This window comes from Octodon degus, unplaced genomic scaffold, assembly GCF_000260255.1.
Source record: "Octodon degus isolate 3935 unplaced genomic scaffold, OctDeg1.0 scaffold00136, whole genome shotgun sequence".
NCBI classification, from domain to species: domain Eukaryota; kingdom Metazoa; phylum Chordata; class Mammalia; order Rodentia; family Octodontidae; genus Octodon; species Octodon degus.
Window position 1 is genome coordinate 7,164,286 of NW_004524712.1, and position 14,148 is coordinate 7,178,433.

The following is a 14,148-nucleotide window of genomic DNA, read 5'->3' on the forward strand; positions in this document are numbered from 1 at the left end:
AAAAAAAAAAAGAGGTTTGTACCTATGTTGTTTGCTTATTATTTCTTGCCTATATCTTGTAATATGAGAAACTACTTTGGCAGTAACAATACACAATGTACTAACCATTGTTACTCTCTTAAAATCTTGTTTTGAGATTTTGTACCATTGTTTTTATTTTTTTTCTTTAAAATAAAATAACTGATGTCAAAAAATAGAATTATTAATCTTTAAAAAATATATATAATGATAGCCAAAACATTCTAATGAGACAAAAGAGGTCTATAATTTGTGTGTGTGTGAGCAATACCAGAGATAAAACCCAAGGCCTCTGGGGGCCGGGGAGATAGCTCAGTAGAATAAGTCCTTGCCTGGCAAGCATAAGGTCCTGAGTTCAATCCCCGGTTCCGCAAAGAAAAAAAAAAAAAAAACACCACCCAAGGCTTCAGGCAGGCTAGCCAAATGCTGCCCACAGCCCCTGAACTAATTTCAAATGAATTAATATCTCCTAAGAGGCTTAAGACAGTGCTGGGCATGTGTTAAGTACTAATAAGAAAAATTATAGCTATTATTGATAGAATGTTAGAATTATAAAATGGAGGTTATAAAGATTGTTCTGTCTGCTTAACAAGGTATTGTTAATAAAAGAGAAAAACAAGAGACCTGAAGTCAGGTGTGGTGGTGCGTGTCTGCCGCTCTGGCACTCAGGAGCCGAAGCAGGACTACCACCGTGAATTGGGGATACACTCATTATGGTGAGTTCAAGGAAAGCCTGGACTAAGTAGTGACACTGGTCTCAAAACAAAAAACAAAACAAAACAAGAACTAAAAAAAAGCAAACAGCCGCTCTCACCATAATAAAAATAATACATATCCATTATAGAAAATTTGGAAAACATGGAAATATATTAAGAACAAACACAATCACTTACAACCCCATTATCCAGAGAAATTACTATGCTGGCTTCTTTTCCTCATTTACTTTAGATCCATAATTGAAATCATTCTATGTATGTAATTTACATTATGCTTTTAAAAAATTTACCACACTTCAAATGCATTTGCCACCATTTATTCTCATTTGGAGTCCTGGAGACGAAAGAAAAGGCCTATAGGCTTCTGTTAGATTTGATAATGGATACAAAAATTTCAAGATTGAAAACACTATTATAATGCTATTTATTCTCCCAAACTTGTTCTACCACCCAACCAACTTCCACTACCTACCGTCCTGCACGAAGCACTTTCTTCAGTATGTCTGTGTGCTGAGCTAAGCGTGTATTTTGTCCATTATTCAATTTAGTCTTCATAAGGACCTGCTAACAAAAAGTGACATAAACCTTTTCACAGACAGTAGATGCCTATATTCCAAGCACTCAGGAAGCTGAGGCACAACTTCTAACTCGAGTCTGAAGCGTGAGTTTCAAGACTACCAGGGACTACACAGCAAGAGTGTCTCAGAAAACAAACAAACAAAAAAAAAAAATTTGAAAGAGAACGCTGAGTTTTGTTGAAGTTATAAAACCAAAGGGTGCACGGACAGACAGAACCTGCCCAAATCTCAAATTCAGTGTTACCGGCTGTACCACCCTGTCTTCTGCCTGCACTCCACCACTGAACTATATATATATATATTCCTAGGGTGTGAGTTTACTCTGTATCCTTCAAGTCAGGAAATGGAGCACTTTCTAACCTATTACCACATTACTACTTCCTTTGCCCTGGTTCAGAATCTTACTAGGTTGCCCTTAATTATTGCAATTGTCCTGTAGACAGGAGATTGGTCTTCTCAGGAGACAGCTCAGTGGCATTAGCGTCTGCTTGGAAAGCGCAAGGTCCCGAGTTTGATCCTGATCCCCAGTGCCACAAAAATAAATAAATATAAAATGTAGATTTGACCATCATTTAGTGATTTAGCAGAGCTGACAAAATGAAGGACAGACTGGGGATGTAGCTCAGTGGTAGACTGCTGGACTAGAAGCAATAAACTCCAGCACCCCCATACACACACACACACACACTATACACAAATAAACAGAGCCAGAGGTATGCTGCCATCCCAGCACTCTGGGAGGTTGAGGCAGGAGAATCAGAACTTTGAGCCCAGCCTAGGCAACTCAGAGATCCTGTCTCAAAAACTGAAAAATAGGGCCAGCCAGATAGCTCAGCTGACTAAAGTGCCTGCTTAGGCAGAGCTCAGCAATGACTGAGACTGGACATGTTGGCACATCCCTGTAATCCCAGTGCTTGGGAGGCTGAAAACAAGAGGATCACTATGAGTCTGATCTACATAGTGAGACGCTGAACACCCTGTAGACCCTATACCAAATACATAAAAAATAAAATAAACATAAAAAATGGGCCAGGAATGTGTCTCAGTGCAAAGGCTGTGGTTCAGTCTTCAGTACTGCAAAAATAAATGGACAAAAATAAAATAAAAACAAAGGACAAGCTCTCTATTTCGGGATTTCTCTTTTCTCTGTTCCCGTATGGTGTCATGCTGCTTTATGCTTCTGTGCCAACACCCGGAGAGGTGCCGCCTCTGGACAATGTATATTTAGTGTGGGAAATACTGTTTCGGATTCCACTTTTCGAGGCTGATTCATGAGTTTGGAAAATATGTAGAGATAGGATAACTAGAAAGCCTGGAAACAATGTCACAAGTAAAATGCTTAAAGAAATTAGAGTATTTACAGCAAAGCCTTTGAGAGTTAGGGAACCAAAAGAGGAAGACATCCATCTTCAAAGATGTAGCAGAGAGCTGGCATGAGGCACACTCTTAGTTCCACCCACTGGGGAGGGAAAGGTGGGAGGGTCACTTAAACTCATGAATCTGAGACCAGATTGGCAACACAGCAAGGCCCCAGATCAAAATAAGAATTATTTTTTAAAAACCCAAATATGTGATACAGAGTAGCTTAATAGACGGACTTCTAGCCAATGTGTTACAGTTGAATGGACAAAAAGAGACCAGGCTCTTGAAGCAACTGCCAGGTGGCCACCTTGTAGTAAGTAGCTACATTTACTGAAGGTCACAGCAGCAAGAATGGCAGAAGGGCAGAAAGCAAAGGAAGAGAAAGAGCTTTTGATGAGCCCTAGCACAAGCCAGGATCAGAAACCTGCACCTGCAGGTAGGAACTAAACATCTGCTGCCTTGGGCATCCCCACCTCTTAAATTTCACCCCGGAAAATCACCAGGGCAGTACTGGGCCCCCAACTGAAAGGGAAGGGAGTGGCTCTCTCAGCTCCTTCCTTTCTATCTGTTTCAAATGGAGTTGTGCAGCTACAGCATCCTTCCCTTCCTTCTCCTCTTCTTCCTCCATCTCCTCTTCTTTCTCTTCCTCCTCCTCCTCTTCCTCTTTTCCTTCTAAACAGGGTCCCACTGGGGCTGGGGAAATGGCTCAGTAGACTAAGTGCTTCCCTGGCAAGTACAAGGGCCTGAGTTCAATCCCCAGTTCAATCCCCAGTTCCACAAACAAACAAACAAACAAACAAGGTCCCACTATACTGCCTAAGCTGGTCTCAAACAGGAGCTCGAGTGACCCTCCCACCTCTGCCACCTAAGTAAGCTGGCATGATAAGTGAATGCCACTGTGCCCAGCTCTATCACAGACACTGCAGAAAGGACTTCTGCACAGCGTAGTCAGATGACGCTATATCTGCAAAGGTTTTGAGCTGAGGCATCTCAAACCAAGCAATTTCACATCAGCATATGTGAAAAGCAAGTACCTTGTAGAAATCCACAATGAGAACTTTTAGAGCACACAGGCCCTAGTGCTGAGGTTCTTATAATCTTATGTTTTCTGCACTGAAGGCAGGTGAAATCATTCCAAGTAGGAGCAGCAACCAATATTATTGTATTACCACAGTCAGCTGAGAAAATAACCCCAGCACAGAGGTAGAGCAAAGCAGGCAAAGCGTAAGGAGTGGAACGGCTTCCTTCAAGTAAGACTTAGCAACCACAGTGATAACAACTCCTCCAAATATGATTTGCAGCCAGAGCAGAGCTAATGAACGGCAAGCTTCAGGGCTGCTCTTTGGCCCCAGTCTCCTTCGGGTTCTGGGAGAAAGGCCAGCAATCCTGCATTGGTGGCTGTAGGAGAGAGTACCGAAGACCGTCCTTACAAAACCTGTTCACTTCAGGCCTGTCCACCAGCATACCATCAAAACAAAACTCATTCCACACAGCATGCTTAAAAGAATCTTTTCACGTATTTGCTTTCAGACATGCCTGCATAACTGGATCATGCTACATGATAACTGGTCCAAGGAATATGGTTTCAAAAAACACACACTATGTACATGTTCTCTATACCACTCGATAGCAGTGATTGCAAACCTTTCAGAGCTTTCAAAGATACAAACCGGGCTAGGGAGATAGCTCAGCAGAACAAGTACCTGCCTGGCAAGTGCAGGGTTCTGAGTTCAATCCCTGGTATTGCAAAAACAATAACAAAACAAACAAACAAAAATACAAACTGCCTACTGTGGCATGCGCATCACAGGTTTGCCATCAATGTTCTGCACTGATTACGTCACCTTGGTTTTGACACAATTTTGTTTTAGATTAGGCCAGCAGAAAGTGTTTATGAGTTAAGGTCTTAGCTTTTCCTTGTCTATTCTCACGGGAAACGTGTGACTCATTGAGGCTGAACCTGTTCGGCCTCCTGCGACTGCGCTGTCCCCCTTGGGAAGTGATTCCGCAGTCAGCATCCCAGGCCCACAGAATGCAGACCATCGGGTGCAGCAGAGAAAGATGCGACAATCAGATAACTGTCTAACTACTGAGTCACATTTTTAATTAGCAATAATCACACCTCAGAGAAACATCATTGGCCATATTGTCACTGTGTAAAGCTATGAGTCACATTTTTACAGTAGCTTCTCTGTTTATTCTTAGAAGTGTGATTTTTACAGACTATCATGAAGCCATATTAAAATACAAACCAAAAGAACGACCACCCCTTGAGACATTTTTCATGCATCCATTGAGGGACAAGTTCTTGCTAAGTTGCTCAGGTTAGCTTCAAACTTGTGATCCTCCTGCCTCGTCCCTGAGTGCTGGGATGACAGGCACGTGCCACCACACCTGGCAGAAAGAGCAGGATTCAGTTTCCTTTTCTGGTACAACCAGTTTTGGTTTCTGAGAAGTTTGGCCTCTCTGAGCCTCAATTTCCTCACTTATAAACAGGTGATAACATTTAATTCACAAATCTCAACTTTCTTATACCTTCAGTTCTTCCTTTCACCAGTGCCTTCCTTCCCTCCTCCCCTCAGGTACTGGAGGTGGAACTCACGGAGTACAGAGCAACACCACAGCTCTTTTTTTTTTTTTTTTTAATTTTTATTTGAGACAGAGTATATCACTAAATGCATAGGCTGGCCTTGAACTTGTGATCCTCCTGCCTCAGCCTCCTGAGGAGCTGGGATTTCAGGCATGTACTGCCATGCCTGGCTTTCCAGTGCCTTATAATTGACAACAACACAGAAACTCCAATCTCTGTAAGCCCCACTGTCTTAGTTTGTTCCATTTTCCAACAGGGACTATTTGGAAGAGATAACTGTGCTTGCTATCCCTTGTAACTATAAAGCCACTTAATTCTTTGTTTCTTTCAAATAGCTTTTATTCTGAAAAAGAAATGACTAACGACTAACTTCAGTAGATTCCAAATTCCGTGCTCCTTTTTTGGCCTCCTGACTGCTTGGCTTCTGCTAAGACTTTACCCTTTGCTGTGATAGTAAATACTGATCGAACAGAAAAATTTTATATTCACTGGATTTCTTCCTTGTTGCAGTTCCCAGTGGCTATCTTATGGATTTAATTAGTAACCTTTGTGTAGGTAATTCCCCAACCTCTGATTCTGTCTCTGAGCTTTCCCCATATATTAGTCAGTGTTCTGATTTGTGCTATACAATACCCAGCATCAACCGCTTAAAGAAAAGGTTTAATGGGGCTCAGTACTTCTGGGAATGCAGTCCATGGTCCACTAACTCCAAGACAGAAACCTCATGTTTGGAAGAACAGGTGGATTTAAAAAAAAAAACAAAACACTTTTTTTTTTTTTTTTGCAGAGCTAGGGATTAAACTCAGGTCTTTGTGCTTGCCAGGGAAGTGCTTATTCCACTGAGCCATCTCTCCAGCCCCCAAAACTTTTTATACTGGGAATCAAACTCACAACCTCGCACTTGCCAGGCAGGTGCTATGCTGTTGTGCTGTATTTCCAGCCCCAAGGGAAGGTGGAAAGCAGCTGCTTAATTCATAGGGACTGGAAAGCAGAACAGAAGAACCGTACCAAAGAGGGAAGGTGGGGGGACCAAATAGAGAATACTGTCACACCTCTGACCTACAAAGACACACCCAACAGTGTACTCACCAGTTCTCTGGGTGGCTCTCAAGCTAATCAAGTTGACACAATCAAGCTACACACACACACACACGCACGCACCCCAGTGACTCCTAAGTATCTCCTGCTGCAGATACTGCTGGACTCTCCCATCTCCACCTACCTCCCATCCCTGTAATCGCATGTCCATGTTCCTGCCAACAGCATTGTCTTGATGCTTTCCTAGTAACCATGTTTGGACACTTGCGAACCTCTCCCCTGCCCTTCTGTTTGTTGTTTTTACAGTGCTAGGGATCAAACCCAAGACCCATGCCTGCTAGGCAAACACCACTGAGCTCCATTCCCAGACCTTGCTATTTCCAGACAGGGTCTTACTAATTTTCCCAGGCTGGCTTTGAGCTTGTGCTGCCCCTGCCTCAGCCTCCCGGGTAGCTGGGGTTACAGGCATGAACCACCCTTTTGAGGTTCCTTTTAGTCCCCCTCCTGCTCTCCACTGCACTGGTCCCCAGACCAGGGACTCACCAAGACAGTAACCTTTCCCTTTGCACTCACCTGGGTCCCAACCGCCCTGCCGCTCTCTGGACTTGTCCATAATTACTCTTTTCCCAGTCGCGACAAGTGCTTGGCTGCCTCCTCGATTCTGGATGCTCCTTCTTGCCACAGGTAGCTATAACATTAATTTCTGCCTCAAAAACAACTCTAATTATGTTACTGGTAAATCCACAAACCATCCTACCTCACCTGTATATTACAAACTGTGCTCTAATTAAGGGAAACGCTCAGTCCTCTCACGCGCTTCGTTTTACAGCATGTTTTTTTCACCTTGTTTCTGCCATGCTTCTTATTCTACTCTGAGGACGATTACCCACTTCCTGTATGTATTCCCAGGAAAGCTGAGATACACTTCTTTATGATCTTTGCCCTACATCTCATGCAGGTGTAACCAACACTGTGCTCTGTGCTAACGGCTATTGGGAAGTACCAAAAACAGGTACGACTTCGCACCCAGCACTCTAGCTATGTGTGCATGCATTTTCTCCTCTGTTAGGTTGAAAAGCTCACTTAATTGTGCGTCCAGTAATCAGGGCAGGGAGTACTGGGGATTGAACCTGGGGCCTTGCACGGATGAAGCTACAACCAGTCAATCAATCACTGAGATTTCCCCTCAGCCCAGCAAATGCTCTTTGAGTTTTTTTTTTTTTTCTTTTTTTGAGACAAGGTCTTGCCATGTAGTCCCGGCTGGCCATGGACTCACAGCCATCTTCCTGCCTCAGCCTCCTGATTGTGGGATTACAGACATGCACCACCATGCCTGGCGGCAAATACTTTTTGAATGCCCAATAAGTACTACCACAGTACTATACTAGAGCAGGAAGTACAGAAATGAACAAACACGATTCCTTGTGATAGGGGACCAGTGATATAAATCAAGGGCTTAAAACATGCTTGGTTTAAAAGTCATGAGATAGAGGTGCATAAAGAATGTTCTTGGAACCACAAGACAGGTGTTCCAAATTCAGCCTGCAAAAAGGAGAAAAGGAGGAAATTCATGAGCATGTGGAACCTTACCCAAGTCTTACAGACCGAGTCAGCCGAGAATGAATGGGAAAAAGAGACTCCGCAGAAGGAAGCAGGTATTTAAAGGCCACCAGTGATTGGCCCGGGCATACAACAGACTCACATTTACTTCCCACACCGCAGTAGTTCCAACATCTGTGCCAATCCAGAACTGTTCATCACGAAGTGCAGCACTCAGCAACCCAATTTGCAATGAGAATAACAAGGTCTACATAGAGAATATCTAGAAGTTGCATTTTATGTAATTTTAGAACCACAACTTCTTTCTGTTGATAAGGTTTTTAATTTTTTTTTTTTAATTTTTAGGGAAGGGTCTACAGGGTGTTCAGGGTCTCACTACTAGGTTGGACCCATAGTGATCCGCCTGTTTACAGCCTCCCAAGACCTAGGATTACAGGTGTGTACCACCACGCTCAGTCTCAATCTCTGTCTCAGCCCGCCTCGGGGGCGGGGCCAACGCGGCAGGCCCAGGGATTAGTAAGGGTTCTTTATTGAAATTATTTTAATAATACAGATGTGTCTTAATGTTTAAATGTTTTTAAGAGATGAGGTCTTAATGGCTGTAGTGGCACACATCTATGATCCCAGCAGTCAGGAGGCTGAGGCAGGAGGATCAGTGCAAGTCTGAGTTCAGCCTGGGCTACACAGTGAGCTCAAGGGCAGTCTGCATGACACGATGGAGACCCTGTCTCAAGAAAGAAAACAAGGAGATGGGGTCTTGTTATATTGCCAGCCTGCTCTACCATTTCTGGGCTCGAGTGAACTCCCCAATGTAGTGTGCTCTGCTGTGTCCAGCTTATGTTCTTTACTTCAATACTTTCATTACAAACCTAAAAAAAGTAGAACAAAACTTGGTAAGTTAAAAGTAGCTGTGCAATTTAAATTGTTTTTCCTTATTATCCACAATATGCAACAGCTTAGCACTATTGCTTAAAAGCAGTAGGCATCAAAAGCACTAGCAAGCTGGGGATGTAGCTCAATACTTAACCAGTTTGCTTACGGCCCTGGCTGGCTTTCACACTCAGCACACCGAAAAGAAAGTACTAGTGGAGTAGAATTCTCCAAAGAGCTCTTAAAATACTTGCACAGGGCTGGGGATATAGCTCAGCGACACAACGCCTGCCTGGCAGGCATGAGGTCATGTGTTTGATTCCCAGTACCAAAAAAGCAAACAAACAAAACCCCATAAACTGCCTTCTTCAGTTTCCTGCAGCCTGAGAGATTTAGAGACTTTAAGGCTGAGCTCTTTTTAATGCAGTTCTTAGTTGATTTTAAAACTATCCTGATGTGGGAGCAACTACGATAGCCCAGTGCCCCCTCTCTGCCACCTGCCCCATAAGTAGTGGATAAGTATGTGGCAGATGGACGAGAGGACACCACTCTGGTAAAAACACAGATAGGAACAAGAACTTTTTTTTTTTTCCAACAGAGAAATGCACATATCTTAAATGGACACAAAAAATGTAATCCTAGATGGAGAAGAAGCTGTGGCAGAAGGACCAGAAGTTTAAGGCCAGTGTGGCCAATTTAGTAAGAATCTGTCTCAAAATAAATTTTAAAAAGAAAAAGAAAAAAGGACGGGGCTGTAGCTCAGGGGCAGACCAAACCTGGCTTGGCTCCTCTGAATGCCTAAAACAAAATAAGAAAGTTTTGATTATTTTAGCACCTTTTTCTTTTTTTCTTCTTTTTGCGGTACTGAGGATCAAACTTGGGACCTTGTGTTTGCCAGGCAGGTGCTTATGCCAGTGAGCTATCTCCCCACCCACCCCTTTTTTAGAGCCTTTTACTTTTAAGCACAAAAAATAATACAATGAAAACAAAAAACTTTTAATCTTTGGATACTGACATGAACAAATTGGAGAGGAAAAATTAGCCCTCAAAAACTGCAAGGATAGACATGCCCCACATTTCATTGAGTAAAAAAAGACAAATATTTTCAAGTTCCAAACATGACGAAAGGGACAAACAGCTTTTATTAATAATCTTGTAGTGACCTGAAAATGCAAATAAACTTCCTTGAGGACTTACCTATTTTAAATTGAAGACCCTCTAAATAATTTTCCTTGTCTCCTCCCATGAATTAGAGGTCATACTGAAATACACATTCCCCAAAGCCATTGCTATGAATTCAAATAATTTCACTCGGTTTTCTCTGATAGGTTTATAGACGTTTTGAGATCCCCAAGTTCAAGTCCTGATTTTGAAGTTACACAAGGCTGCAGAACAGAACCGAAATTTACTAGTCCAAATGTATTGTCTGCTTATACACTCACATATAAACTTGTACCTGCTGATACTGTTGTCTTAGTTACTTTTTTACTCGTTGCTGGGACAAATACCCAACACTCAAAATGAAGGAAGGAAAGGTTTATTTAGCTCACAGTTACTGGAGGGTTCAGTCCATATTCCGCTAGTTCCAAGGCAAACGACAGCAGTTCATGCGGCAGAAAACAATGAAGAGCAGAGGAGGAGCAGCAGCGGCGGCGGCATCCATCAAGCCTCGCTCTTCCTTCTAAGCTCACTGCTGAGACTGGCGCTTCTCCAAAGTGGCGCGACTGCAAAGATGAAGCACCTCCAAAGACTGGGACTTCTCCATGGCAGCGGGGCAGGGCGGCAGGAAGTCGGCAGGGCGGCTTCCTGCCTTGCTCAATTCCTGGGCCCTGCCCACCTGCAGGGCGAGGCCCCCACGCTGAGAACCGGCAGAGCTGATTCCGCCAAGTTGACACAACGTATCAACTAACACAACTGTACACTACCTTATCCTTCCCTGTCCATTAGAGTTAGGATCTTGTGCTTTTCACTTTTGTACATTCATTTTTATTTGATTTGATTTTTTTTTTTTTTATGGTATCGGGGATTGAATCCAGGTCCTTCACACTGAGCTACATTCCCAGCCTTTTTTATTTATTTATTTATTTATTTATTTTTATTTATTTATTTTTTTTTGTTGCTCGGAATGCCTTCAAGGCATGACTGGCTGTATTGTGTTGTGGGGATCAACCCAAGCAACCTGAGCCTGACTGCTTTGTTGAAGCAGCCACTTAAAGAACTGAGCTACCGGGCAGGCCCCCTCCCAGCCTTTTTTAAAAAGTTAACTTACTTTAATTTTTTTATGTATTTGATACAGGGTCTCACTCTGCAGCTCAGACTTGTAGTGATCGTCCTGCTTTCAACCTCCCCAGCACCGGGATTACAGGGGTGCGCTACCCCACCTGAAGGACTCGGTAGACAGCTCAGCACACCTGGGGACAGGGACAGGGACAGGGACAGGGCCGGCTCAGCTGATGGTGCCAAGGATCAAATCCTGGTCCCTGTGCTCCCCCAAGCAGGCACTTAGTTTGCTGAGCTATCTCACCGACCCTTAGTTTCATTTTATTTTGAAGAGTAAAAAACAAATAGCAGAAACAGGATAACATACAATACACATGTTACAGATTTTAAAAATAATAGCTAATTAACAATGGTTGTCCTATTATCTATTTTTATCATCAAATTCCCAGCTCTTTCTTGCTGCTTTTTTCTTTTCTTTCTTTTCTCTCTTTTTTTTTTCCTGTTGTTCATTTTGAAATAAGATCTCACTAAGCTGGCAAAAGGCTGGGCTAGCAATTCTCCTGCCTCAGCCTCCAGGGGGTTAGGTCTACAGGCAGAGCCACCATCCTTGCCTTGTACATTCATTGTTCACTGAGTACAAATTGGTGAAATGAGATAGGCCTTGATTTTCACGTTTGTAGCATGCCAAGAGAGGAAGGAACTTGCCCATTATTACACAGCTGTTCTAACAGCTCCAGGTGCGAGAAACAAAATACCTTACACAGGATTCTTTAGATGACAGGAATTCGTTTCTCACAGTTCTCAAGGCTGTGAAGTCCAGGATCAAGGTGCCAATTTAGTTCTTCAGTGATAAGCCTTCTTTCTGGCTTTCAGAAAAGAGCATGGCAAAGAAAAGCAAGCAGGGAGGGCCAGCTCTCTGGAGTCCTTGTCTTTTCATACTTACTAACGTTCTAATCCTGTTAAGGGAGCAGCCATCCCTATTACTTGATTCCCCCCCCCATTACTTTATCTAAACCTAGTTACCTTCCACAGACCCTCTTCACAAATAAAACCACCTTGGGGTTAGGCCTTCAGGTACTAACCAGGAGGAGGGCCAAATTCAGAGCTAAGCGCAGGGTAGCTCCAGAGTCCAGGGACCACTGGCTTCAGTAATCCTGAACAAACATTTGTTGAGGTCTCACTGACGGGCAGTGCAGCACGACATTATCAAGTCTGTCTCATCAGTGACATAAGAAAGGTACAGAAATTACCAGGAGAGCAAGTCCAAGTGGGAGACCCTCGTCCAGATTCAAAAGTGGATGACATGACATCTACGGCGGCTAATCAAAAACTACAGTGTGCTTAAATGTTAGAAATGCTAGACTAAGAGACATCCTGCCATTAGCCTCTCCAAATACTCCCCCTGGATTTGAACACGCTCAGACTTCGGGCCACTTTCTCAATCACTGCTGGGCTCTTCGGAGTAACCTTACAAGGTGTGAGAAGGCACACGCTGCCCCGCCAGATGAGTGGCACCTGGCAGGCAGGCTTGTAAAACAGCATGTGGCCTTGTCCACCTTATCCACCAGAGTGGCTGTCATGCAATTTGTGGCTCTCCCGGAAAGTAAAAATGACCAGGAAAGGTAAACTATTTGAAATGATTCAGGACACCAAGGCAGGCAAGACAGAGCCATGAAGATACTCAAGAAAGAAGATAGAATCCAGAACAGCTTCAGAAAGTGGCTGTGTTCGAAGCCAGGGAGTTTTCAGGGGAGTTCGACAGCGTTTTCTTATAGTAAATACACATATACATATATATTTTTTTAAACTCAAATATGCACCGTATTCTTTGATCATGGAGAGAAAAGAGTGAAAATGTTCTCAGCGGACCGGCATCGAGGGGGGCCGGGGACAGCTCAGGAAGGGCTGTGCCCCGAAAGGCGCCCGCAGTCTGCGGAATGAGGCAGAGCCAGTTTGGCCACCGGGAGCTGCGCGTCACGTGGGTCTCCTCGCCGCGCCGCACTCGGGAACACCATCTGTCCTTTACTGTCACTTCCCGAGGGCGGGGACCCTGCTCGCCATTGACTGACACCAGCGACCCTAGTCCAGGTCTCTGCAGAAGCGGTGCAGAAATCGCAGGGTAACCGCAGGAAACAAAGCCCGAGGGCCTCGTGAAGGCGACGCGGGTGCCACGGCCAAATGGGGACGCGGCCGAGCCGAGAGCCGGGGGGCAGGGGTCGGGCTGGGGCGGCGGCGGGCTGCAGAAACAGGCTCTGCCCGGCCGGGCGCCGCAGGCCCGGGCTCCGCCCGCCCGCACGCGCGTCAGCGCAGGCCGGAGCACCGGCCGAGGCCCGGCCCCGCGGCGTGGAGACCCTGCGGCCGCGCGCGAGTCGTGCCGCGGCTTCGGCCGGCGCCTGCCCAGGCGGACCGCCCGGCCGACCTCCCGGACTCCCCACAGTTTATCCTGTTTGCAAGAAAACCATTTCCAGACCTCAAAGAGAGGGCGGTCCCCGGAGGAATCTGAAAAATACCTCGCAGGGCGGGGAAGCCGGAGCGCCCAGATCCGGACGGCCGGCGACCGAGCCGCTCAGCGCAGGCCGACACCCGCGCCCCGCGCGAGGCCAGAACGCGCCCCCGCGCCCGCGGCGCACCTCCGCCACCCACCCCGCGCGCCGCCGCACGCCTCCAGGCCTCCGGGTCCGAGGCGGAGGCGGGGCCGTCCGCGGCCAGGGGCGGGGCCGAGCGGGTGTGCGCGGCTGGGCAGGCGGGAGAAGCTAGCTCTTTCGTGCTCTGATTGGCTGTAACTGAATAAGGGGCGGTGTCTTGCGGACAGTTCTGCGGGCCGGCATTGGACGCTGAATAGGGAGGGCGTGGTTTTGTGAAGTCAGTTCCGGTCGGTGTAAAACCCCCGGGGCGGCGGCGAACTAGCTTCAGATGCTTCTGGGTCGCGGTGGGAAAAGCGCTGGGATCTGTGTGCGTGAACCTGGGAGCGCTGCGCTAGAGGCGAGCGGCGAGGGATGGCGGCCACCGGGACCGCGGTCATCGCTGTCACAGGCAGGCTCCTGCTCCTGCTGCTGCTCGGGCTCACGGCGCCCGCTGCGGCGCTGGCCGGCTACATCGAGGTGAGGACCGGACGGCGCTCGAGCGCCGTCCCCTCGGCCCCCCGGGGGTGCACGGCCTGGGAGCGGGCTGCGGGGTCGCGGCGGGCTGCGCCGGG

At 46.0% G+C, this 14,148-nt stretch overlaps 1 protein-coding gene across 4 annotated transcripts in view; it reads left to right on the top strand.

The window, feature by feature from the left end:
* Positions 1-13,794: 13,794 nt before the first annotated feature.
* Aplp2 (amyloid beta precursor like protein 2) overlaps positions 13,795-14,148 on the top strand; it is a 65,491-nt gene continuing 65,137 nt past the window's right edge. For 3 of the 4 annotated variants that reach the window (XM_023701494.1, XM_004641424.1, XM_023701493.1), the window contains exon 1: positions 13,795-14,053. In XM_023701494.1, coding sequence (XP_023557262.1) covers positions 13,949-14,053 — 105 coding nt within the window. In that variant the 5' untranslated portion in view covers positions 13,795-13,948. The remainder of the gene's footprint in view (positions 14,054-14,148) is intronic. The other variant, XM_004641423.2, reaches the window with a different exon arrangement.